Source organism: Tetrao urogallus (genome assembly GCF_951394365.1).
Source record: "Tetrao urogallus genome assembly, chromosome: 10".
Lineage (NCBI taxonomy): Eukaryota > Metazoa > Chordata > Aves > Galliformes > Phasianidae > Tetrao > Tetrao urogallus.
Window position 1 is genome coordinate 5,114,680 of NC_136823.1, and position 26,312 is coordinate 5,140,991.

The following is a 26,312-nucleotide window of genomic DNA, read 5'->3' on the forward strand; positions in this document are numbered from 1 at the left end:
TTTTTCGTAGTTGAAATATGTTTAAATCAATGATTTTTGGTTGATCTGCCTGTCAGATAAGCATCTGACTCAGATAAACATTTTATAACTCAATCTAAATTTATTCAATTTGCCAAAGATTTTCACAGGTTGAAGCTTTTTGTTTATGGCTCTCAGGTTCTGAATAAACATATATGGGATTTAAGAAGTTACAGAGTAATTTTCCTCGAGCCTTGCATTTAAGATTCTGGTATAAAAGTTTTGATGTACTTGACCAACTAAGGATTTCACAGTAAAACTATAATTATTTAATACCAACTACAATTTTTTTTTTCTTGATATAAAAAAAAACAACTTTAGTATTTAGATGTTATTGTGAGATGCAGTTAAGGTCAGTCTAATCGATCTCTGTAAAAATGGTGAGCAGTTTGTTTCCAGAGGTACTTTAATTTCACATAATTGATTTTTTTTTTTTTTTTTTAATGACTTGCGTGCCTACTAAAGAACACTCGTGTTCCACAAAATGATCTATAAAAATGAATTTGTGTTTCATCTGAACACTCACGATTTTTTTCCTCATGTATTTTTTGCCAGTTATTCACTTGACTGCTCTATTATTCTGTGAAGTCTCTAATTGTCTCTGCTGCCTTTTGAAGTACGGATCAGGTCATTCTAGTAGCACACCTATGACTTGCTATTCTGTTCCAAGGCTAACCTGAGCACTGGATGCCAACAAAATGTCATTTGTTTTATGATGTGTATGACGTTAGGGCCTGTGTAGGAAGTACCTCAAAGCTGTATTAGCTGTTCAGTATTATCCATGCAATATTCCTAGACTATGGTGAAAAACTCAAGCCAAATGATGAAGGGAGACAAGACTTTCCCCTAAAGCCTACACCTGAATGTTGATTTGCATCTTGGCCCTTTGGGCACTAGGCAATTAGGCCTCACTTGGGCTCAAACACATTACAGAAATAACTAGTATCTTTAAAAAGCCTGTTTCTTTTTTGTTTTCAGAGATTACAATGGTTGACACAGAAATGCCATTTTGGCCCGTTAATTTTGGAATTAGCCCAGTGGATCTGTCTGCGATGGATGATCATATGCATTCCTTTGACATAAAGCCATTTACCACTGTTGATTTTTCAAGCATTTCTTCTCCACACTATGAAGATATACCTCTTGGAAGAGCTGATCAAACAAGCATTGATTATAAATATGACATCAAGCTCCAGGATTGCCAAAGTACGTTTTTTATTTTTCTATATTTCTTTGTGCTCACATTTGCTTCATTCTCTAGAAATTGTACCACCAGCAATTGGATGGATTCAGATGCCTAAATGCACAGATTGTAAATCCAAAAATCAGCAGATATTCATGTGATATTATGATAGGGCAACCTTCACTCTTCTAGAGTAGCCTCTAGTGACTAGACAAGTTGTCATATAGTAACACCCAGCATATGTAACATATTAATTAATAATAAATTGAGCAACAGGCTAAGAAGCTGATGAAATGGAAATATTGGCTGCTACTGTGTTTGTAAAACTTTTATCAGTCTTCCTGATGCACGCATAAACATCAAAGATTTGTGACATAGTATTTTTTTATATAGTACAAAACACCAGCATCTTTCCCCAGTTATGTAAAGATAGTACACAGAATTCTTCTTTACAGGAAAAAAAGAAAAGTAGTCCACTCTGAAATAAAAGTTGCTATTGCATTCCTACTCATAGTAAGAAGTCAGATTGCTGTGTCTGGAACTTTTTTAAAGATCCACTGAGTCGATTTAAATCTGACATCACTTTTGTAGGAATCGTTCGTGAAATTCTGGCTAGGAGGATTATACTATTTAGTTTTGGTAATAGAAGTACACAGTACCTGGTTCTCTCTGAGTTATTTATGAAGTGAATTAAAATACACTTGTACTGCTAATAATTTATTTCTCTTTTGCTTGATTAGAAAATCCCGTGGTATTTTCATAACAAACAAGAGAGTTGATTAGCTAAATCATTAGGCATGCTAAATGCTCACGGTCTTAGTCAGCTAACTTTCCTCTTCCTTTTTTCCCCTGGTTTCTGTAGAAAAGACAACTTCCCAGTTTATGTAGTGTAGCCAAACAGAAAACAAAACATTCACATTATGGTAATACTGCATCTGTCGTGTAATTCCTGAAGTGTGATTTGATGTAATGTTATGGTGTCAACTGTCCTAGCTTTCTTCTTTGACCAGCAGTGATTGATTTAAATAGATCATATTTGGTTGTTTGAGCTTATCAATATTACAAAGTGCTTTAACAATAATTAGAAATGTTGGGAAGATTCATCTCTAGTCTGCATCCTAGGAGGGAGATAAATTTCATTAAATATACAAATTATTCACTGTGTGTTTATTGCATAGGTGTGTTTTCATGAGATTAGAGTGTCCAGTTCTTCTCTCTGCAGTAGTTCTGAACACCTTAAGTAACCTAATTAGGTACTGAGAAAAGGAGTAAGACAATTTGAGTATGAGGTCTTCATGTGCAAATTTTACACATCTATAGTAAAATCGTTCTGCACTACAAAGCTGGAAAGTGAATTTGTGATATGATTCCCATACGCCTCTTCAAGGCTTTCAGCCTACACTATCAATGAAATAGCTGCATACAACTTCCATTTCCTTTGTTTACTACCATCATTTTGTAATACAAAGCATACCTATGAATCTGGCTGTGTTTACTGTGATTGTTTCTGATTCTTCCTTGCTGCTTCTTCTACCATATATTTAATCACACTTTGAATTATTCATTTAAATCTTCTCTATATGCAGGTGCAATCAAAATGGAGCCTCCTTCTCCACCCTATTTTTCTGAAAAAGTGCAGTTATACAATAAACCACATGAGGAGTCTTCCAACTCATTTATGGCTATTGAATGTCGTGTGTGTGGGGACAAGGCCTCTGGATTTCATTATGGAGTGCATGCATGTGAAGGTTGTAAGGTAAGTTGTCACAAATGTATTAAGTGTTCAAAGAAAACACTATTTTCATTTAAATAAGTTTTAAGTCTTTTAAATTGTTTCATACATGCTACATATACTTTAGTAAGTGGAAGTCTTAACATGTTTGTTTTTATCATTGATGTTACTGATCTATTTAAAATCTTTGTGCACTTCTACTTTTGTTAATTATAGAGTTGTGTTCCTTTCTTGCTGTCTTGGAGATCACTGGATCTCCATGAATTTGAATTCATAAAGCAGGCTTATTCTGAATTTCAAACCTCAATACTCTAAGCAATTTAAAATTCAAACTCTATTGTTAAGACTGATTAGAGTTCCTTTACCCAATTTACACATTCTAGGTGACTAGAGAATAGTCTAATGAAATTAGAGAATGTGGCTATCCACTTTAAAACACCACTGACTTCTTTTGATGGTTTTTAGTGTCTATAATAAATAAAGGAAAGTGAAAATTGATTGTCCTCAAGAATGAGAAGATAAGAACCAGAGAAAGAAATTACATTAAATTCATTGAGTTAAAAAAAAAAATTAAAAATACACATTTTAAATTCAGGTTTTGCTATTTTCAATAATCCTGAGGATATTGAAGTGATAGTAAAAACCCAGTGCAGACCTGAACTAAAATTTTGAGCGCTGAATTAGGAATATATATAAAGCAGTGAGTGTGTTGTTGATTGGCTTACATTACAGCAAACCATATGCACATTAATCAATATTATGCTTTTATTATTGTATTTATTCTGTGAGGAAACTGTTACAATGAACTGAGGGCAAATTCAGATAATCTTTATTCATCACTTATTATTGATTTCAGAAAGTACTTTTAGACTATCAAAAGACAGAACTGTGAATTTCCATAATGATATCCATCCTTGTAAGACCTCATAAGATTTCAGTTTAATAATTACCACGACTTTGGTATCAAGTTTCTGGTTTTATTCACATGTATGTGAATACATGCCTGTGTACTTTGCAAACTTGTACAATCCAAACAACAGGAACAAACTAGGAAATAAAATCTTGAAGATAGAACCCAGAAATACACATTGCAAAATTAGGGTAGCACGGTGCCAACAAAAAGAAATAGAATAGCCACTTCTCCCATGAGCCCTAAAAGGAGCCTTACTTCTCTTCTTCAGTTTCACTGTTTCTGTAGGATTGTCAATTTGTGATAATACCATCCTTTCAACCCTATTCATTCCCATTAGTTTTCATAGATTTTTATTTTCTAGACTATTACCCATGTCAAGCTGGGCTGAAAATGGCTAATAAGTTTAGAATGGGAGCATGCTGCTATGCAGATATGAACACACGAGCATTGCTTTCTTCAGAAATCTGTCTAATACAAATTTAGACTCAGCGTGCATGCAAAAGTGTGCTTTGAATGCCTATACAGAATTGAGACAGTGACGCTGGCAGTGTTTAATCTGTCCTTTTACATGTTTTTATGTTTGTTACAGGGCTTTTTTCGAAGAACAATCAGATTAAAACTTATTTATGACAGGTGTGATCTTAATTGTCGCATCCATAAGAAAAGCAGAAATAAATGTCAATACTGCAGATTTCAGAAATGTCTTGCAGTTGGAATGTCACATAATGGTAAGTATATACAGCATATTATAAAATAGGAGTGTTTGTTTTCAAAAATAACATGAAGCATGTATCTGTTTACTGAGTTTGATGCTCTGATGTTTTGAGCCTTCTGTTTCTTTATACCAGACACTGTAGAAATAGGTATCAGAGAGACCGCCCATGTGTTTAGTAGAGTATGTAAACAATTGGAGATTAATTAACATAAAAATCAGATAGGTAAAGATTTGCACTTGTCACTGTATACACAGTATAACCAGTGTGTTGATTTTGCTCTCTGTCATTCTTGCTCATTTCACATATTCCTAATGTAATTTTTTTTTTTCAGCTCATGGTCAAGCTGGTAAGGCATATTCCATACCATAGCTCAGTACCCCTTTGAAAACTGAACTTAGTTATGAAATATGGAGTAGAAAGTTTATCAAAAGTTTGTGAATAACAGCACCTTAAATTTGATGCACAAGATGCTTATTCAGGGCAGTCAGCATTGCTGAGTTCACTTTTCCTTATGTTGGAACACAACATACTTTGAACAAATGGGCCATATGCTGTACTGTTTAAAAAAACAAACAAACAAACAAACAAAAGCCATAAAAAAACAACTGTCCTCCTCCTCCCATAGGATACCCACATCTGGGCATAGATTCCAATGTGTGGTAAGTAGGAGTATAGTGTTTCTTAGCATGCTCATTCAGCTGTTGGCCTCTCATCATATAGTGTGTATAGCTGTTATTCCTTTGTACTATACGTTGTCTGACCTCCCATCATCCAGAGGGTAAACATCCTCTCCCATCTGTAAACTGTAAGCAGCATTTCCATTTTGTATATGTTCTAGTCTTTGCTTGCAAAGCTGTATGCAATCGTGTATGGTTCTGTGATTGCCTTCTTTACAGTAGGAAAAGCAGTGAGCATTAAGCGTATCACTATGCTGCTCTCTTGTATACAATACAGAAGAAAATCTCTGAATTTTAAAATTAATAAATCAATTCATTTAGAAATACTTACTTATGAATGTTTAGACAGAAAGATAGAAATGATGAAGATTCTTTGCTGCCTTGTATTGGCAAAGTTTAGTAGAAACAGGAATTAAATGTCATAACATGGAGACTTATGTAATTCAAAGGGTAAAGAATTGCAAACATGACTGGGAAAATAATTTTTGTGGTTTTTTGTTTTTTGGGCTTTTTTGAACTTCCATTATTTTCACTATTAAAAAAAAATTACAGAAATGAGTGCACTGTCCCCAAGAGGAAGGCTTAACTGTGATTTGTGATGTTAGTGCACACAGTGAATGTAAATAGAGATGGGAAATGTTTTGCCAATAGAAAATATGGTTTTCCAACCCTGGGATGCAACAGTAACTCTTAAAAATAAAACTAATTTTGAAATGCTACTGTGGGTATTTTTATAGTGATTCAAGACTGTTCTGTTGTTATTATTTTTTTTTTCAAGGTGAATGCCAGATTCTCTCATAAACTAGCAACATGGTTTCCATTTATATCAATGTGAACCATGTGCAGCCCCATCAAAAAGGGAACATTGAGATCATCATCTCTGCCTTAGCAATGCGAAGGGCCCAGGAATAATTCTCACCAGCTAATTCTTCTTGGACAGCCACAGCAAGGAAGAAGCATTGGCACCTGCAGAGATCATGGTTGTGAGGAACAGGAGAGGGGAATGGCTTTGCCATTTTTTCCCAGGGCTTAAAAGTATGCTTTCATTGACTTTTACCATGAATTTACTTACCAAGGAGTTATTAGTGCTTACATTCAAGTGTTAGCTTCTACATTTATGTTTTTTGCCTGCTCCGGTAACATCAGATCGTATGAAGCAGAACCCTCCTCCATCATTTATAAACAAACACATATCTAAAAAATAAGTAAGATTTGCCTTTGAAGACAGAAGTCTCCATAAAGAAACGTGCAGAAGCACAACACTGAAAGTTGTGAATGGCACCGAGACAGATTCTAATGTTACATTTACAGCTTCAAGTTGGACAATTTGGATAGTGAAACTATCTGATTTTTAAATGCTTGGAATCAGAATGTGGATTCCTTGCCTGAGGGTTCCACTCTGGCTGTCTTTGCGTAGACACATTATTGCAGAATGAATAGTTAGGGCACTTTAAAAAAATTGGGGGGGGGGGGGAATGCAAGGAGAAGCTGAGCAGCTAACAGCCACATTTTTTCATGTATAAATGCTACATACCACTTAGCTGAAGGTTAAGAAAGACAGTAGTGTTCTCATGCTTTGGATATTGTTTTCCTTTCCTTCTCTAACCACAGTGCTGCTCTGTGTTTAACCCTCAGTTGCTCAGATTGCATTCTGAAATACCACTCCACAGAAGTTTCATTCTTTTATTTTAGAAATGTTACTAGGTTTTTTTTGTTTTTTTTTTTTTTTCTCTGGCATTTAAAGATATTATTTATATCAAGCCACACAGTGTACTGAGAGAGCACACATGACAATGTATCTTTATTATCACTTCTGGGAGTAAAGAAATAGATGGTAAAAGCAGTCACAGGAGGGAGGGAGAAGCAGTAAAGAGGGAAGGTCCTGTGACTCACCTAACAGAACCCTGAAATTTTCCTCAGCAATCAGAAGTGCTGTGAACTCCTCTTACCCACTCTGTGAACTCCTCTTTTTCTGCTTAGCTTCCACAAGTATTGCCAATCCTTCCTACTTCTCATCTCAACCCAAATTCCACTGCTGTTTCCCACATTCCCTCTGTAAACCCACTGACCTCTCCTTGACTTTATCTCAGTCCCCTGAAAACAACGACTTCTCCAAAACAAAACTACTAGGCTAGTACCACAAAATTGAATTCTGACCCAGATTTTGCCTGCTATGATAATAAAAACTGAACAATCTACTGTAATTAGTATAGTATTTATAAAATATACTTTAAATGTTAAAGAACATACTTATATTTTAAAACTATATTTTTGCCTGTCAAATTATAAGTTAGAAATTTTTGATTCACAACTTTCTAACTTTTTGTTATTAACAAATCATTAAATTTAAAATATACTTTTGGATCCTAGTGACCTTTTGTCATTTTATCATTTTTGTGACACAGGGACAGCATCTAAAGATGAATCACTTCTATTATTAAATCTCAAAAATACACATTTAGAAAAAAATGTAGGAATGACAGATTACTAATAAACATACAATCCACCACCTAAAAATCTCTACATATTTTTAAAAGTTGCATAGCATACTTTATTCCAAGTTTGTTTTTCACACGCTAAACACAACAAAGTATGAGATATTCCTGAGGTATTTAATTATTGGTGAATTATTTTATGTGAAAGTCTGATATGATGACAAGCATTAAGCTAGACCCTAAAGATGAATTAGTGTGGAACGCTGTAAAAGCCTGTTATCTTCTAGGGGAACTAAATTCACTATTTGAAAAGACTTGATTCTATCAGTTGAATGTCAGCTCTACTGATTTTAGTGGCTGTTTTGTTGATGGATAGTGCTGCTCAAGTGGGTTGTTAAAACAACAACGGACGAGATAGTCTCCCTATACCATTTTTATTTGCTATTTAAAAAATAAGAAACCACAATAAAGAGTAGTTTAGATTGATTTAACATTTGACATAATAGCTTTCAATAGCATGTATAAGCTTTGTTGTATCTGAATGCAGCATTCAGACATTCAAGAATAGAAGCTAATGCTTAGAACTTAGTTCACCGTTCTGCAGTATGTGCTAATTTTCTTCCAAAGCAATCCTGACATTTTAGCAAAATGAACTTAAAATGCTCTTTTTTTCTTTTTATAGAGAAGAGATGAATCTGGTACTTTAGGCAAGTTGGCATCATGATGCTGTATGCTAAACCTATGCCAAATATTCCTTAAAAATACATGCCAAATTTATATGCAGCTTTTTTCATGTATCAATTGATAGTTCTCCACTGTGTCAGTGAGATTGAACTCCAAAATAGATTATACATGAATGTGTGAGTTATCTAATACCAATGAAATTTACTGGGCTTTGTACCTGCATATGTAAAAATTAGACATGTGAAAACGAAAAATTAGGTATGATTCCAACAAGGAACAGTATTGGGAAAAAACCAGCATAGCAAGAAAAAGATGATTAGTTTTTATAGCACTTTTCATATTGAGATCTCTAAGCATTTCCTATGCAAGTAAGTATCATCATCACAAGGCAAATAAGAATAAATGTTAAATTAAAGAGGACATCTGTCTATAACTATTAAGAGTATGCAAATGTATGACAAACTCCAAATTAATCTGAAAATTAACCGAAATAATTTTATATTAGCACTAGGGCTCATCACACATACTATTCAAAGGTAATTTGTTGCCCTTTGTTGGTCATGGATGAGTGCATCATTCTAGAACACCCTAAGTTAATTTTCTGTAAGGAAAATAAATCCAGTGTAAGTTGTCTTTTATTATAATTCTGTTATTGTAAAGTTTTAATGGATAATTACCAACAATTTGCTATTTAGTAATATCAACTTGCTAGCATGAATAACTGTAATTGACTTTCCAAGAGGCAAGATAAAACTACACATTCAGAATTCAGGTTATATGGTAAGGGGCATATGTAGAAAATCATAGTAAACATACTATGCTGTCCTTTGACACTCAAAACTCATAGTAAGCCTGTTTCATGCTACAGTATCTGTGCAACAGTAGATAGATACAGTTATGTGGAAAATTGCCATAAGATTTTAAAAAAAGAAACTACTGCCCACCCTCCCACCCCCAAATTTTGAAAACATAGATACGTACTTAGGAAAAAAAAAGTTGCTAACCTATGTGTGAATTTCCAGCAAGATGTTTGTTACCAGTCCTTATTCTTGAAAAGAATAAGGTATACGTCTTCATTATTCTCTAATAACAAAACAGCATCTAGTTTGAAAATCCTCAATCATTTCAATAAAATCTAACAGTACTATTTCAGTAATCAGTGCCACAGTTGGTGGATACACTATGCTATATCATCAAGAATTTTCTAGTAAGGATTTAACTCTTTTAATTAAAAGAGGAGGAAAGAAGAAGGTGGGGGGAAAAAAAAAACCTATTGTTTTCAATGCCTTGGGGAAGTATAAAAATTATTTTAGAGCTAAGTTAATATTAAATCATAGGAAGGGGAAGCAATATACCATCTTTTTTTTTTTTTTTTTTTTTTTTTTAATCCCTTGTTTTATTCCCTTATTTGTACAAAATAACTGCGGTGAAAGGGGACCTTGCCAGGGAGATTCTAGATTCTGAGCTTCTGCAAACCCTGAATTTCCAGAACAGAATCATGTTACACCAGAATCATGTTTCGTGCTATTTAGTCAAGCTCCATTTGTGTAGTATTTTAAGAGTTACTATGCTTACAGTGTGAGTTTATAGAATTCATATCAGACTGTTAAGTATGCATGATTTATTATAAACGTAAAGGTATTATATATGATGCTGTAAGCTTATTTCATGTAAAATTTCAGAACAGTTTATCATAGTTTATTATAACAAAATACTTTTCTAGCCAAAAGCACCTAGCTCCTGGTAGAATTATGAAGTCTTTCAAAGGACTTGTTTCTTTTTTTTTTTTTTTTAGAGTTGTTAAGTGTTTGTTGTGTATTAAGAAGTCCTCAGGTCACACTCAACATATTTCAAGGAGTGATGAGCATTTTACAGACATAAGCAACTCATCTTTTTTTTTTTTTTATTAACAGTCCTTTATATGAGGCTAATATTTGCCTTGCTTCACTTTCCAAATTAAAAGTTCACTGTAATAGTCCAACAATTCTTGCTAGACTTCTCTGAAGACGTTAGTTTGCAAGTTCTTCTTAAAAAGACAACTACGAGGAGCTGAATCTATTGCCAGTAAACCAATCAGAAGCATCGAAGTATTGAGGCTTTTCTATTGATGAAGCTGTTCCAAATACACGTTTGAAGAGTGGTCCAATCTGAATCGTAGAATAATCTAAGTTGGAAAAGACCTCAAAAGATTTATCAGGGCTTTTGAGCCGTTCTAGTATGTCATTTAAAGAAGTTCATTATTTTCTGTAAATGGTTTACTGTTAGCATCGAGGTGGACTGGCAGTGATGTCTCACTGAAAACTATTGTTAGTAGCTGATTAAGAGTACTGAGTATTCCTTAGAGGAGAGGAAAAAGTGCAGTGGTAGATACAATCTAAAACAAATATCAGTTGGCGATCATTCAAAATTTCCCTCATAAAAAGCAATAAGCAACAGATATTTACAGGAAAAAAAATAAATCACTGTTAATTTCATCCTACTGGACTAAGTTTTGTTTCAGACTGATTTTTATTCTCATAAGTAAGCAATAAGAATACTCCCAAAAATGAAACATACAGCTTGCATCACTCAGAGACCAAGTTTACTGGAAGAGAAAGTAGAGTAGTAAAAAACAAACAGAAAAAAACCACCGCTATAAAAGAACTGATCCATAAATACAGTAAATGCTATGTTTTAAATATAATTATTTATTATTGAAAAAGGTATCTTTTTTTTCATCAACACACTGCAAGCATCCTGCAAGCAGGAAAGTAGCTGACAATTTCCAAAATAAACATCCCTAGTGTAACGGTGTGCATGACCTTAGGAACAATTTGTTCTTATCTAGGGAAGGCATTAAGCATTGAAAAAATATTAATAATATTTCTCTTTCCTCCTGCAGCTAAAAAATGCAAACCTTTATTTCTTCCTTCTGTTTTTTTTTTTGTTGTTGTTGTTATTTTGATGCTCTGTTTTGTTTTGTTTTGTTTTACTGTAAAATAAGTCCTGTTTCCTGAAATACCATATAATAAATCAGTCTTGATCTTGATGGTTCATTTGAACTATTTTCTAAGCCCATCTCTGTAAGTATGAACAGTGACTTGACTATTAAGTACATAGAGGTAAAACTGAGAGGTTTACAGCCAACCCTACAGATATGTAAAGGAATTGAGATCATACGACTAGTGGAACCCTTTGCTGTTCTTACAGTATAACAATCACATACAGTTGTGATGAAGAACTCAGGCTTTTCGTAGCTTTTATTCCTTGTACTTATTTTTTTCTCATTCTTTAACTATTTTGGTAATATTTTGAATCACTTGATACATTAAGCTCAGTTGAACTATTTAGGAATTCATTCCTGCAAGGCATGTGAGTGTTTTGTTTCTAAATGAAGAACCTGAGATCTGTGTGGTGATTTGCCCAAAACAATCCAAAGCTGAACAGTAGTTCCTATCCTGAATAAACTGAATTTTAATATCTTAACGACTCCTTATATTTGATTTAGGTTGTAGGTAGAATCAGTGGTTTTCTCTAACTCAGACTGTCCAATGGACTGACAATAATTCTTGCATTTCAGAGCATGATATTGAAATAGAACTATTTGGGCACGTGTTATTTTCCTTTTGAGATTGGTTTGTTTACCTATCTTTGAAGCACTTTAGTATTTGCCTATATTATTGGAGAGAAAAGTCTTCCTCTTTTTTGTCTATGTATTGTTTTAAGAAAGAAATTGAGTAACTTATAATAAAAGGTGACAGAAAAAATAAAAATATCCATTTGTGGGTGCAACTGTAGCTATGGTAATTACTTGTCATCTTCTTCAGCCATCAGGTTTGGGCGAATGCCACAGGCGGAGAAGGAGAAGCTCTTGGCAGAGATTTCCAGCGACATCGACCAGTTAAATCCTGAATCTGCTGATCTGCGAGCGCTTGCCAAGCATTTGTATGACTCATACATAAAGTCCTTCCCTCTGACCAAAGCCAAGGCAAGGGCGATCTTGACAGGAAAGACGACAGACAAATCAGTTAGTTCCCTCTGTTTTCTTTTTTTTTTCCTTTTGAGTAAATGATTTACCACATTGACAACACATCTTTAAAAAGAAAAAAAACAAAAAACCAAAAAAACTTTGCTGTTGGCAGTTGCATGTTTCAAGCTGAGTCTGAAACACAGGAAATGTTTTTAGATAGGATAAGTAAACATCATTTGAAAAAACTCCAAGTCCACCTAATAAAATACTTGAAACCGGTACAAGAATTTGAAGGTCATCTTAACCTTTTTGTATTCTCTGATCCATTCTTCCCGTTTTTCTTCTCCTTTACCAGAGGTTATCTTCCACACTATCTGTTTTAAGTGGCTATCTAGCTGTCAGCAATTGGTTGCTATACTATTCAAGCATCCATATTGTAGCATGTTATCATAGAATATTATCACTGCTGGCAATATTCTTTCTCAGAAGTGTCAAGTGATTCACAATGCGAATAGCATCATAGGCTCTAACTATAATGTTTATTCTTATGATACTCCGATGACTTCCTGTATTTAACTAGATGATCATGGATCAGTATTCTGTGCTAGTGCAAGTTGAATTTTAGGAGAATACACACAAAAATCATTGACATAGAGAAAATTTATGGGTTCCTTTGGAATCTTCACTGTCAGTACTTAACAGCTTTTTGTCAGTGGGAAGAAGGATGAATAAGATCTGATGATTGTGGTAGATTTTTTTTTTTTTCAATTTTATCACTATTGTAGTAACTAAAGTTCAAAATGACATTTCCCAAACTAGTAACTTTTAGTTTGATGTATTTTCTAAAGTGAATAGCAGAAATTTTAGTGCCAGGGTTTCAACAGACTCTATTTAATTTTCTTCACAAATTTCAAAAGTAGGAAAAGGTATTTCATTTTGTCCTTCTAAGGACTTCTGGAATCACAATTTGAATGTAGTTTCTAGTTTGGTTGCAGCCAAAAAAAAAATCCACTTTAGCTATAGCAGGCATTTTCAGTTTGAGTAACTGATCATTATGGAGTGTATGAAGTTTGAACTATTGTCATTTATTTATCCTCCAGAAAGCTGATGTGCTAAGTCTGCTTGATGATCATTACTTTTTCAGAGTCTTTCCACTGCTTCCCTCTCTTTATCAGAAACATAGATTACTGGGAAAGAATTAACATAGCAGATTAATTTATTTGCATTCTCTATGTTTTTGGAATAGGAAACATACTGCAAGTGGTGCACATAGTTGTATATCTTGTTAACTGCCCTTCATCCTCCTTCTTTCTGTATTGCGCACTTGTACTACTCCTTGTTCATCATAAGCTTCATACTGTGCCATAGTGATTATATGTGCAATTGGCACATGAAATAGGAGGGAAGAAAGATCAGCCACAGATGGGCATTCATCAGGCACAAGAAATTCCTCTGCTAAGTGGGTATCATGGCAAAAAAAAAAAAAAGCCGGCATAATGATTGAGCTAAAATATAAAACTGTGGCATCTATCACCCCTCCTCCTCTTCCTAGAGAAAGTGTGTTGGAGTTCTGTGTTCAAATGACTGACCACTTTCACAGCCTCTGTCTGCAGAACTGTGGGAGTAGTAAACTAACTGCTGGTGGGTAGTAGTAAGCATCTTTGGGCAGTATCATGCACACTCAAAAGAGAGTAGCTATTTGCAGTTATAAAAATTCCATAACAATTTAGCTCTGAATAGACTTAAAAACTGATTTAATGAATTTGAAATAGAATTAGTTAATGGAAACTCCTGCAGTTCTGAGAGGATACTGCTGACTGTGTATAGAATGGTGTGGGTTATTTTTTAAATCTCTTCTGCAGCTTGAAGTGAATATAGAAAAGAATGAGTGCTCACGTGAATAAGGCATTAAAATCAGTGATGATGAAGGATCTGAAATTAAACAACAAGTCTCTAGTCCAGTTTTGTAAGTCCTTGCATTTTAATTAGGCATGTTAACAAAGCTGTTAATATCAGATGTTTGGTCAGTGCAGCATGAACCATTTAATCATTAGTCCTCTAAGGAAAGATTCTTCAGGCAATTTCAAGAAATCCTCAATTAACCACTTATTTAAAATCAGAGGATACCTCTATATTCTGAAACAGACTGTTTCCAGATCCTAACAAAAGTTTTCTTGGCATTACTTTTTTTAATCTTCATTTTCAAAATTCTTAATTTTCAAAATTGATTTATTCCAAATGAATTTATTTCCCAGTCAGACTCATTCTTGTGTTCTGAATTGTGCTGTTGCAGTTTGTGTCATGTTATTTGTGTTTTCTTCCCCTAGTGACAATTATTTTTAAGCTTAGTTACATCCTAACCTTGTGATTTTTAAAGCAGTTAACAGCAAAATGTTAAGTTTATCAGTAATATGCCATTAATTCTGTATTCAAGTTCAGTGCTTCAAGTTTTATCCTATAACCATAAAAAGAATCTAACAGCATGTGAAGTATGTAAAGTGGGAATATAGTGTCTCTCCACAAAAATAAACTGTATCATCAGAAGTGCAGACATTTTGCTAAACACTTACTAGTTAGATTTGGTATAAAGCAGTAAAATTCAGGTAAGGGGAGTAACATTTTCATTTTGTGTGAATGGGTATTTGGAGCTTTGAATTATAGTGTTACAGAACTTCTGTAAATGGAAGAAAAAAAAGAAAAAAACAGGGCAAAAAATCGTGAATATTGTAAATGTTGTTACCTCCTTTACCTCCCACTCCTCCAGATAAGAAAAGTGTCACCCAAAGTCCCATTTTTAACATGTTGATTTACAGAACACGATAAGTCCGTAAGAATTACTTGTCCTTTCTGTATATCATTTTAACATTATGAGAATGTTTGCTTTAATAGGATTATAAAGATTTAACCCAAAAGTGACTACTCCTGATGCACTGCCCAGGTATTTCTAAGTGTTTTCTGATGAGTTATTCCTCAGTATGTTACTCCAATTTCTCACGAGCCAAATGTTCATAGAGAAGACATGCAAGTAACCTGTGTTCTCCTTTCATTTTTAGCCATTTGTTATTTATGACATGAACTCTTTACGGATGGGAGAAGACCAGATCAAGTGTAAGCATGTATCACCACTGCAGGAGCAGAACAAAGAAGTAGCAATTCGCATTTTCCAGCGATGTCAGTTTCGCTCTGTGGAAGCAGTGCAGGAGATTACAGAGTTTGCAAAGAACATTCCAGGTTTTGTGAATCTTGACCTGAATGATCAGGTAACTCTCCTGAAATATGGTGTCCATGAGATCATATATACTCTCCTGGCTTCTCTGATGAATAAAGATGGAGTTCTTATATCTGATGGACAAGGATTCATGACACGGGAGTTTCTGAAGAGCCTGAGAAAACCTTTTTGTGACTTTATGGAGCCCAAGTTTGAGTTTGCTGTGAAGTTCAATGCACTGGAATTAGATGACAGTGACCTGGCAATATTTATAGCTGTCATTATACTAAGTGGAGGTAAGAGCTATCTTTTATTTATGATATTATGTAATAGAATTGACACTTTTAATTCCTGTCTGAACAGGAAAGTGCTCAGCAGTAAGAGATGGGAGTTTATTTGCAGGTAGTTTTTGAGTAGCTTTCAGCTTTCCTGGTATCGCTTGCCACTTTTTCAGTTTCATGCAGAAACTGAAAATGTGAATGACCTGATATTAGTGATGGAGCTGGACATGTCTGCTGAATCAGTAGGTCATGTAATTAAATAAATCACGGCCATCTTTTGGAAAGAAGCAAAAAAAAAAAAAGGATGAGTGGAATTTCACTGGCAAAACCTTCTGACAATTCAACTTCTGAATGAGGATTTTTTAAACCTGCAGTTAAGTGTAGCTTACTAATTGAACACAAATAACTTCAACTCCATAAAATTTTTAAAATATATGTGGCATTTGGCTTACAGGATGGGTTTATTTTGGTTTTGGGTTTTTAATTCACACCAGGTTTTGTCCACCAGTAAGTTTATTAGGAAAGTGTTCTGCAAATGCCTGAAAAAAACAGGCATTTGTGTGTCTGCTCTCCTCATCTTTCCGAAGCTGCTCTGTTAGTGTTAATGTCGTACTTTGAGCAAACGTGAATCTGAGAGCCCAGGTATCGTGCTACATTCATTCTAACACTTAATTATAATGTCACTGGATTTTCAGCTTGTATTGGAGGCAATCTATTGAAAATTTTTAATTATTACATTTTGCAAATTTACAACCCAAGTGTAGTTCACTTAGAATCCTTTCTACCAATAATTTGTTATATCAGATATACGTTTCAGATCAGATTGCGGTTCTTTTGCTTTGGCCAATGCTATCAACTTGTGTTGTTGCACAAAGAAAATATAACCAACTCATCTGTGTATATTTTGGCTTAGATCGCTGGTGCAGATATCAATAGGAGGAATGTGCTGAATGTTCTGAATTCAGATCCTCCACAGAGCAGTGCAGAGTATTATTGAATTATGTTTAAGCAATCAAACACAACAACCGCATGCCCTTGTTCTAAAATCAAACATTCTGTTGATAGTGCACTGCTTGCTTTGCATAGCTTCTTATACATTTAAATTCACATAAATTCTCTTTTGCTGTTTTGTTTCATTCAATAAAAAATGTGGTATCTTAATATGGTTTATTAGACAACTAAAGCCATGTCAAATAAGTACAGTTCCCAGAAAATGTTTTCTTGAGCAAACCTTTGAACACAGTGATCCCTGATGACTCTGAATTAATTCAGTACAGAAAAATATGTTGCTAGTATATTTTTGGTTGCATTTGATGGGGGAGGAGAAATTACACTAGCCTATTAGGGCACAACACAAAGCATGTCAGTATTTTGCATTTTCTAACATAGTGAAATTTAACAGATGAAAAACAGGCCTCTCAAAATGCACTCCTGATTGAAAAAAGGGAACTTGCAATCTGTGAAACTAGGTCTGCTATACTTCAGTGATGTTTGGTTTGCATTAGAGGAAACAGGTATGATGTAACTAATAATACGTTTTAGATCTCAGGAGAACAATGATCCACAGAAAAACAATAATTGAGTGCTCTGAATCAGATTTCTCAACAAGTCTTTGTTATTTTAAGACTAGTTTGAAAACAGAGATCCATAAAGAATTACCTGAATGTTACTATTTAGCGCTTAAATCCAGTCCCTCAATGTGAATTTGTTCTCCTTAGAAAAATACATTAATTTTATATAAGATTTCTTACAATCTTTGTTCAGAACTTTTCTTTTTGAAAAACAATTATAGTTATTTATGCAAACTGAGATTCTATTTTGAAAATGATTAAGATTTGCCAACAGCTAGAGAACAGTGTTATCGTGTAGTTTAGAATTAGATACTACATATATTGAACTGTATGTATTCTGTGATATACAACAGGAAACCTATTTCTCAGATGTCTTAGATTCTCATGATTCTGTAAGAATTTCTGTAAGAACTTTTTGATTATTAACCAGAACCATTTCATTGAGAACAGTATCTGAAAACCAGTACATAGTACGTCAAAGACTTCAGTAGCTCCAGGAATACTGTGATGTTTCAGTTACTTCACAAAATCCAGTGTATAGGCATCGTATAAAGATATCCTACAAAATATGTGAGACAAAAAAATGACCTTGGCTGAATCCTCTCAGTAAATTTGTTGTACCAAACTAATGTTAGTGCTGCTGTCTACCTGAGTGCTATCTCCTATGCAGCTCTAAAGAGAAGAGGGAAGAGAAAGATCATTCCAGCTGGAAAATCACACATAAAAAAGTTTGCCACAAATCTTATAAAACCGTTCAACCTTTTGATATCAAAATAGTTGACTTTACATTATATGTGACAGTAACAAGAAACTGACAAATTAGCTGTAATAGCAACAAAATGAAAGTACTCCCACAGTCATTTTATTGTTTCTGAGATGCTCAGTGCAGCCACAGTTTGTCTCAGTGATTCCAGATGTTACTGTGAGCTCATTATTATAAAGCTGAAAATTGTTTCTAATGTCTGCATATTTTGCTTTAAAATGCTGTACATGGCAAGCAAATTCTAGTATTCTGAATTTAATACTGATGAAACAGAGATACTCTGAACTGTAAGATATTACCTTGTTCTTATGAAGGAAATACTTTATGCCACTAACAGCAATTATAAAATTTCATTATGGCATTCTTTTACTTACAGTAACTTTGAAAAATGTGTTTATGTAAAGAATAAAGTCTCTCCTTTTCAAGGCAACCTTCTTCTTCCCCATTGCATAACTCTGTGCCAGTGAGGCGTTTCCTCAGTGAGTGCTGAGTGCCTTGGTGAATATGTTAAAGCATCTTAAAAAATACTCTGTGTTAGAGAGCTCAAAATGAATTATAGCATAATAAGAAGGTTTAAGAAGTTGAATATCTGTTAATATCTGTTTGGTAATAGTCCAAGCCTTCTTGGGTTTAATCCGTGTTTATAAACAGAGAAAACTGATTCAGAGCACTTGTTGTCAAATAAAGAAAAAGCTCAAAAGGTAATTTTATAGCATGTTAATGTATTGTGGATGGTCCTAATCTCCTGTAAATTATTCTACACAGTGTTTAGGGTATAGTGGTGGTGGACAGCTCTGGTAGGGCACACCTGTAAAGTAGCAGACACTGTTAGTCAACTCACAGGCTAATATTTGCATTCAAAAAGATTGCTATGTTCACTTTTATTGGTCTCTGAGCACTTTTCTTTCATACTTGAGCTGTGTTTAAGCTGGTTGTTTAACCACTGTATTCAATAATTTTCCTACAAGCTGAGGTAAAAAATAAAAAAAAAATTGAAGATTTTTCACAGAATAGAACCAAGAAATTGTCCATATTTGACTCCCACAGAGATCCTGCTTAGCACACCCGTTACAATAAAAAAACTGCTTCCTAATCAAACCAAGAACTGCAGATAATCATTGTGGGCTTTGAACCAAGATTCTGGTGACTCCAATATATGTGACAATCTCAGAAGAAAAACTCAATCTGCTGAATCCTATGTGCCTCAGCAAAAGCAGTAGTACAGTTATTTGGTCAAATATCTTTGCCTGCTTTATCGTATTAAGTTTTGAGAATGTATATTTATGTGCAAAACACACTTTGTCAAAGATAGTAAGATATGAAGGTATGGACACAAGCATGCAGATTGAATTTTCCTATGTGAGGAGTAGAAAAAATTGCTGTTAATGTTAGGAACACGAAAGAAACATGTATAAGAAAATAAAATCTTTTTCCCTGAGATAGTATAGGGCGTAAGTTTACACAGAGTCACACTGCTGAAACAAAACTAAAGGATTATCACTCTTCCCCAGCCACTGTGAACATTTTTCTTAGTTTTAAACAGTTTCCTGCAGAATTTTCAATGAAATATCAAGATGACAATGAATTAAAACCTAACAAAAAAGCTGGATAAAGAAAAGTAATAAGAAGAAATGAGGTGTGGTACTCTGAATGGATTAAAGATATGTAGCAAGTAGCAGACAGTGAAAATACTCTGAACTTTAATAAACAGTCTTCTTTATCAGATAGGCTTAAAAGTAGTTTCCAGTTGGCCATCCTCTCTCACTGTAATCATTTCAAGTCCTGGTCCTTTGGCATTCTTTAACTTAATTTCATTTTATCATAAGAATGTCCTGCTACAACTCGTTTGTCTTTGTCTTCCACATCCCTCATTGATTCACATTGCAGTCTTCTCTGTGAGCTTTCATACAGCATATTAGATTCTGTCTTGGCCTCTCCAAAGGCCTCCACCACCCTGTCTCATCTAGTTTCTTCCCATTTCTGTTTCTGTCTACTCCAATCTAACTGTTTTTCAGGGCTCACTGTTAATCATTTCCTTTGTATTTTTTTCCACAAGGCACACTTACCTGTAGTTTCTTGCATTTGTGTTCTCTGTCCTGCACAAAATACATTTTTCTTAATGTAAGCCAGTGATTCTAGAATATATTAACTAAAAGCATCTGAACAACTTGAAGTATTCAATAACATCTTGAAATAAAGCCTTTTGTCTCTTAGTTCCTTTTTCTTTCATATTTATATATGTATCTTGGAACAGAAACAGCATTTTCCTCTGTAAGAAATTTGTACTGAGAAAGTATGGCAAACTGTCAACACCCAAAAATAATGTCCATATCCTGAAGTTCTCATTCATGAAAAAAATCTCACTTGTCTTCAATGGAAATTTTCCTTCCTACTGAATCAGCCTATTTAAGAATAACTTCTTATGGTCTCCTAAGCTTTTGTCGTAGTCATCTTTTCTGACCATGGTTCAATTCAGTTATTACAAAACCATTTGTCTGGTTTTTATTTTTTTAAAAGAACTTAAGGAAGTTAGGTGCTTAAATCTCCCTGAACTCCAGTTTAGCAGGGACATTTTTAAGTTCCAGTCTCAGCACTGATCTCCTGTGTTCCCTTCCTGGACTCTGAGATTCTCACTAAAGAGCATGGTGTTTGAAGTGAATTTCACTTCTGAAATACTCACAATCTAAAAATTCCCACTACAAAAGAAGCAGGGGGCAAAAAGAATAATCTCAGAGGAAATTGAGGCCACAGTCTTTTTGCTTCTTGATTTTTGTATCACTGAACACTGAGTCATATTCAGCCAGTTCAGAGTTGATCTGCAAGATGTAAGTAAAATATAAAGCTATTGCAACTCAAAGCTAAAATTATCAAACAGCTTTGAACTATTCCAAGCTTGGAATTTTCTGAAAGATCCAAAGAAAGCAACTAGGTTTTTTTTGCAGCACATGCAATCTTAAAAATAAATATTTGTAATTTTCAAAAAAAATCTCTTAAGTATTTTTTAAAAATGCCTTATTAATTTCATTTATCAGTATTGTCAGAAAAGAACTGTTTGCTGGAGATGGTTTCCTGCTTGCTGATATTTCCAACAAAAAATGCTTTTATGATTCTGTGGTTCTGTATTTACTTACAAATTTTCTGAACCGTATTTTAAGGTGTTACCAGTTGAATGGTATAAATAAGTGATCTCTGGAAGACACAAACAGCTTATTAGCATGAAGTTCCAAAGGGGAAGATCACTTAAAACAGAAGGCTATTGCATCATAAAACCACAGTCAAATAAATATCAAACTTGCTGTTATTCCTACTTCTGAAATACAATTCCCAAACCTCGCTTTTTTGAGCGTTAGCTGCATGTTCTTAATCAGTGCAGTATTCATGACTTTTGTATATTCATTTGTTTCCATGCCAGCTCTGCCTTTTAATTTACACTGTGGTTTTTTTTTCTGATTTAAGTAAGATCTTAAATTATTTACAAAGATGTTTTTCCCCAGCCTTTTTTTTCTAATACACAACACAATTGCAGTTAGAGGTAGAATTGCATGCACAGAAAGGTTACTAAGATCACGTTTGAGAATTTCAAAATATAGATCAAATGCCCATTCTGAAAGGGAAGTATTTCCTTTGGAAAAGTAACTCAAGGCCAGCTATAGCCATTATTTGTTATTGATCAATCTGAAATTAATTCCATGGCTACACAGAAAATGTTATTGAAATTATTGACTTTTTTTTTTTTTGCAGAGTATTCTGATAATTGGGATGCTTACCCAGTAGATGTGAGGATTACCATATGTGAGGATTTAATACAATAATACTTTATACAAGTTAGAGGGAAAAAAAAAAAGAAAAAGGATTATGTTAAATAATGGAAACCTCTTAAAGATGGTTGGAGGGAGGCAGACAGAAATAAGAGAACTGTCATTGTGCAAGATAATAATGATGACCAATGAGGAAAGATTTACTTCTTTTTAAATAATAAAATATACCAAAGATAATCCCGGAGTCTTGCAGCCATTGCAGGCATGCTGATTTTTGTTGTAAACATCCATACCAGGTTCCTCCTTATGGAGGATAAGTCTCTGTTGGCTGGAGCCCAGAAAAGGTATTTTCTCTGCAAGCCACATCTATCAGTTCTTACTACTATAAGCATATGTGGCTAAGCTGATGCTAAAAGCTATCATGAGATTTCTTAACAGCAACTGGAACTCAGATGCGGGGAAGAAGTGAGCCTGAATTTTTTAGATCTCTCCGATTAGTGTGACTGCATCAGTCTAGTTCTGTACTCTGTCATGGACAGTGTCTCTCTCAGAAGCTGAATTTATTTCTTTTTTCATCTGATAGTTTAGCGTGCATCTTCACAGGAAATATTTTTAATGGTAGTAATTGCATGCAAATTCACTGAGTATATGTTGATTTTCTGAAGCTGGATTACTTAGTACAGGCTTTTTATCTTTCAATTCATGGTTTGTTTCCAAGATTACTGTGAAAAATGCATTGCAGTACTGTATAAGCCTATCTTATATGCTTGAGCTGTTTCTAAGACTAATTCTAAAACTTCTTGTAGCAGATTCTAGTAAAATCTTAAAATAAGTACATTAAGAGTTTGTCAGTTGTCAGTAAATGCCATATGTAAATACTTAATATAGACTAAAAGATTACTACATTAGATTGTTGTTACCATTTTCTTTATAGAAATAACCCCCTCCTCCCTCCTTTTTTCCCTAGATCGCCCAGGTTTGTTAAATGTGAAGCCCATTGAAGATATACAAGATAATCTGTTGCAAGCTTTGGAGCTCCAGCTAAAGCTGAATCATCCAGAGTCATCACAACTGTTTGCAAAATTGCTTCAGAAAATGACAGACCTCAGGCAAATAGTAACGGAACATGTGCAGCTGTTGCAAATAATAAAGAAAACGGAAACAGATATGAGTCTTCATCCACTCCTACAAGAAATCTATAAAGACTTATATTAATAGCAATAGTAGTTCTTATCCTCTGACATAATGTATGTTCTTCAGATTGCACTATTTCTTTGAGAGAAAACTTTGCATACTTAAGAAATTACTGTGAAACAGCATTTAAAGAAGAGAGAGCTTAGTATAGTAGATCTATTTTATGCATATTGTTTATAAAGACACATTTACAATTTACTTTTAATATTAAAAATATCTGTATCATGAAATTGTTGGCAGTATTTTCAGAATTAATTTTTTTAACTATCTTATTTCTTAAAATTGCTTGACAAGTATGATTGGTGCTTGCTTCACTATGGTTGGTTAAGCATGAAGTTAAATTTTCAACTTAAAAATAAAAATCTTTCTCCTTAAACATTTCCAGGGAAACATTTTAAGTATTATGTTTGATTCTGTGCTCCCGAGGCAGTGGCAAAGTAACAATGAAGTTGAATCATGGATTAGTGTAACTTCACACAAGAATTCAGAAGGTAAAATTAGGCATGTCAGGTCTAGTACTTGTTCCTACCATTATATATTTTTACACTGATAGACTTCTGTAACAAGGACTTGGTATAAGTATGAATTAGGCCCATCATTTATGGACAAACTCAAAAACTTGACTCCATTTCAAGCATTAATTGAGGAATATGCATTGTCCATCACTCTTAGGAAGCAGCCTTGTCAGTTGCTCTGCTCATACAGTTCCAAGACAAGTGGTGAAGCAGTCTGTGTGGAGATGCAGTGCAGCTGCCTCTCTGCCATGATCTGCGATGCACAGGCCATACCAGATAGTGCTAATGCAGCCTTCAGCTGCTCTGGGAAGTCTGTTGATGGAATCGATTCACATAATACCAAAGCTATTTGATGAACTCCCATTGAAAAATATATTCAGTCAAAATGCTATGGAAAATTGGGATAGGATGACTCCTCTTAAATAAAAGCAAGATTTGAATTCATTCTTGGAAACACAAACCTGTAATGGAAACCCTAGTACATTAGTTTGAGTTGAGATATCATTATTTATCACTGGGAATGAGAATGCTTTTGAGAGGTTCAATGCTTTAAGATTGCTAATTTTATTTTATGCACTGCACTATAGTGTCAAACAAGATTTCCACAGGGAGCAAAGCATAGAAGAATGCAAAAATTTGTTAAAAGGTAAATTTAGTTACATTATCTTCTTCTAGTATTCTCAATACAACTGTGAGATTACCTTAGATTCACATGTATTCACATGTATTGTGGCCACATTTACTGTTTGTGAATTATTTGAGAAACTAAAGCAAGTATGATCCACAGTGATGTGCTCAAGAACAGAATTTTGGAAAGAAAAAAAAGCCACTAACTGTAACACGTATCATTGAAGCAAGGAGTGGTCCTTTATTGAATACCCTGAGTTTCCACACAGTGACCAAGTTTTCTTTATTTAGCAAAAAGTGTGCCTTAAACTTAGATATTTCTAGTGGTGATATGTAAGCAGACCACAAAGGAGTAGAATTTGGAATAGATGAGAAGGCACAATTTTCAGTGACTCTAAATTGGCCTTCCTACCAACGTGGCCCTTGGAAATCTTAGTTGGTACAAAAAGAGGCTGTCAGAATTAAATATTAAAATAAATCTTTACGCTTATGCCTTACATAAATATTTCCTACTACTTATTTCAGACAACCTCTGGGCCTATGGTCAGTAGTAAGCATTATGCCTACATAAATATTTCCTACTACTTATTTCAGACAACCTCTGGGCCTATGGTCAGTAGTAAGCATTATGCCTACCAGGAAGTGATTGGAGAATTGGATCATTCAGCCTCAAGGTTAAAAATCCACAGATGAGATTTCAGTGAGATGAAGTCAGTGTGAGGCTAAACAGCTTTGATCTTCACTAAGTTTCAGGTAACTTAGAAAAATTGCCCTAAAACAAATGGTGTGTTGTGAGTTAATGCTCAAATTGCATGTTTTCCTGCACTTTAGATTTAGGCACATTGCGTGAACTGAGCATTAGATTCTGACAGGGATTGCATGCACACTGATTTGTGGCTCTTACCATTCAAAAGAAGTTGTTCTCTCAGGAACTCACTTTCAGCTGGACACTGGCCACTTGAAGTTTTGCCATCTACCACTTATTGGAAAACCTCCTTTTAATTGCAGAGTTCATCCCCTCCTGTAGGAGGACATACCAAAGACTAACTGGTACCAAGATAGACCACAGTTCTAATACCAAATTTCTATAATAGTAATATACTGTAAAAAATATTAAGCTGAGACTGCATTTCCCACAAAATCCAATTTCACATTGGAATCACTAGAAATGAGATACCAGAATTAGTTTTAAATAAAAGGGAATGCTGAGGCATATTCTTACGTAAGTATTATTAAACGTTATTTGAAAAGGACAGTGGAAAAGATGCATTGAAAATGAAATTAAATTAATGACTTTGTTACAGTAAGAATTTCTCTGTAAGTAAGAAGCACAGTAACTCAGAGAATATCATTCTACTTCATTGCAAGTGGTAATATTTTTGTGAGTAACAGTTTAGCAGTTGCACTTCTTGAGGATTTCAGTCTAACGCAGACATATACAATGCATATATTTTGAGAGTGGTAATGTAATAGTTGTCATAATGCTCTAAGGATAAAAGACAATACACTTTTGCAGGAACAGGTGTTATCCTTTATCATTATGGGGGGACTGAGTGCCCAAAAAGCCTATACTTTTAATTCAACTGTATAAGCTGCTTTAATAAAATATATCGTTCTCCCTACATCCTGGCTTCTCTTACATTTTGATAATTATTTATCGTGTTTTCCTAAAGCCATGGAAAATATTAATTTTTATGTGAATTACTAATCACAGAAATGTTCTAATTCTAAACGGTTACATCATGGTTAGGAAGTTTTGCCTAAAATACTTTTCTACAAGAATAGGTCTTAAGGGAAAAATGTTCATTTAATGGACAATTGCTGTGTACTAATTTAGAACAAATGACTGTTATGAGGATATGAAAACATTTTCTCAAAAAACAGTGTTTTCTCTTGTGAATTATGTTCAGAATTTTGATCTAATTGTAAATACTTATTGTTTCTATGGGATTTTATTTATTAAAAAACAAAAACAAAAAAAAAAAAAAAAAAAAAAAAAAAAAACTTGGTAATGGGAGTTTAAAAGTAGGTTGTAATATTTTCAGACTCTGGAGCTTTGGGTGGTATGGCCATGCCATGAATGAACTA

At 34.2% G+C, this 26,312-nt stretch overlaps 1 protein-coding gene across 2 annotated transcripts; it reads left to right on the forward strand.

Moving 5' to 3' along the window:
- Positions 1 to 995: 995 nt before the first annotated feature.
- Positions 996 to 23,103, forward strand: PPARG (peroxisome proliferator activated receptor gamma; the record flags this gene model as incomplete). Of its 2 annotated transcripts, XM_079540353.1 has the most annotated exons (6): positions 996 to 1,224; positions 2,788 to 2,957; positions 4,436 to 4,574; positions 12,165 to 12,364; positions 15,361 to 15,811; positions 22,856 to 23,103. In XM_079540353.1, 6 exons carry the CDS (start codon positions 1,005 to 1,007, stop codon positions 23,101 to 23,103), a joined length of 1,428 nt encoding a protein of 475 aa, XP_079396479.1. The 2 variants fall into 2 exon arrangements, with proteins under 2 accessions (XP_079396479.1, XP_079396480.1); XM_079540354.1 differs by lacking the exons at positions 996 to 1,224; positions 2,788 to 2,957; positions 12,165 to 12,364 and having other exon boundaries at positions 4,473 to 4,574.
- Positions 23,104 to 26,312: the final 3,209 nt, after the last annotated feature.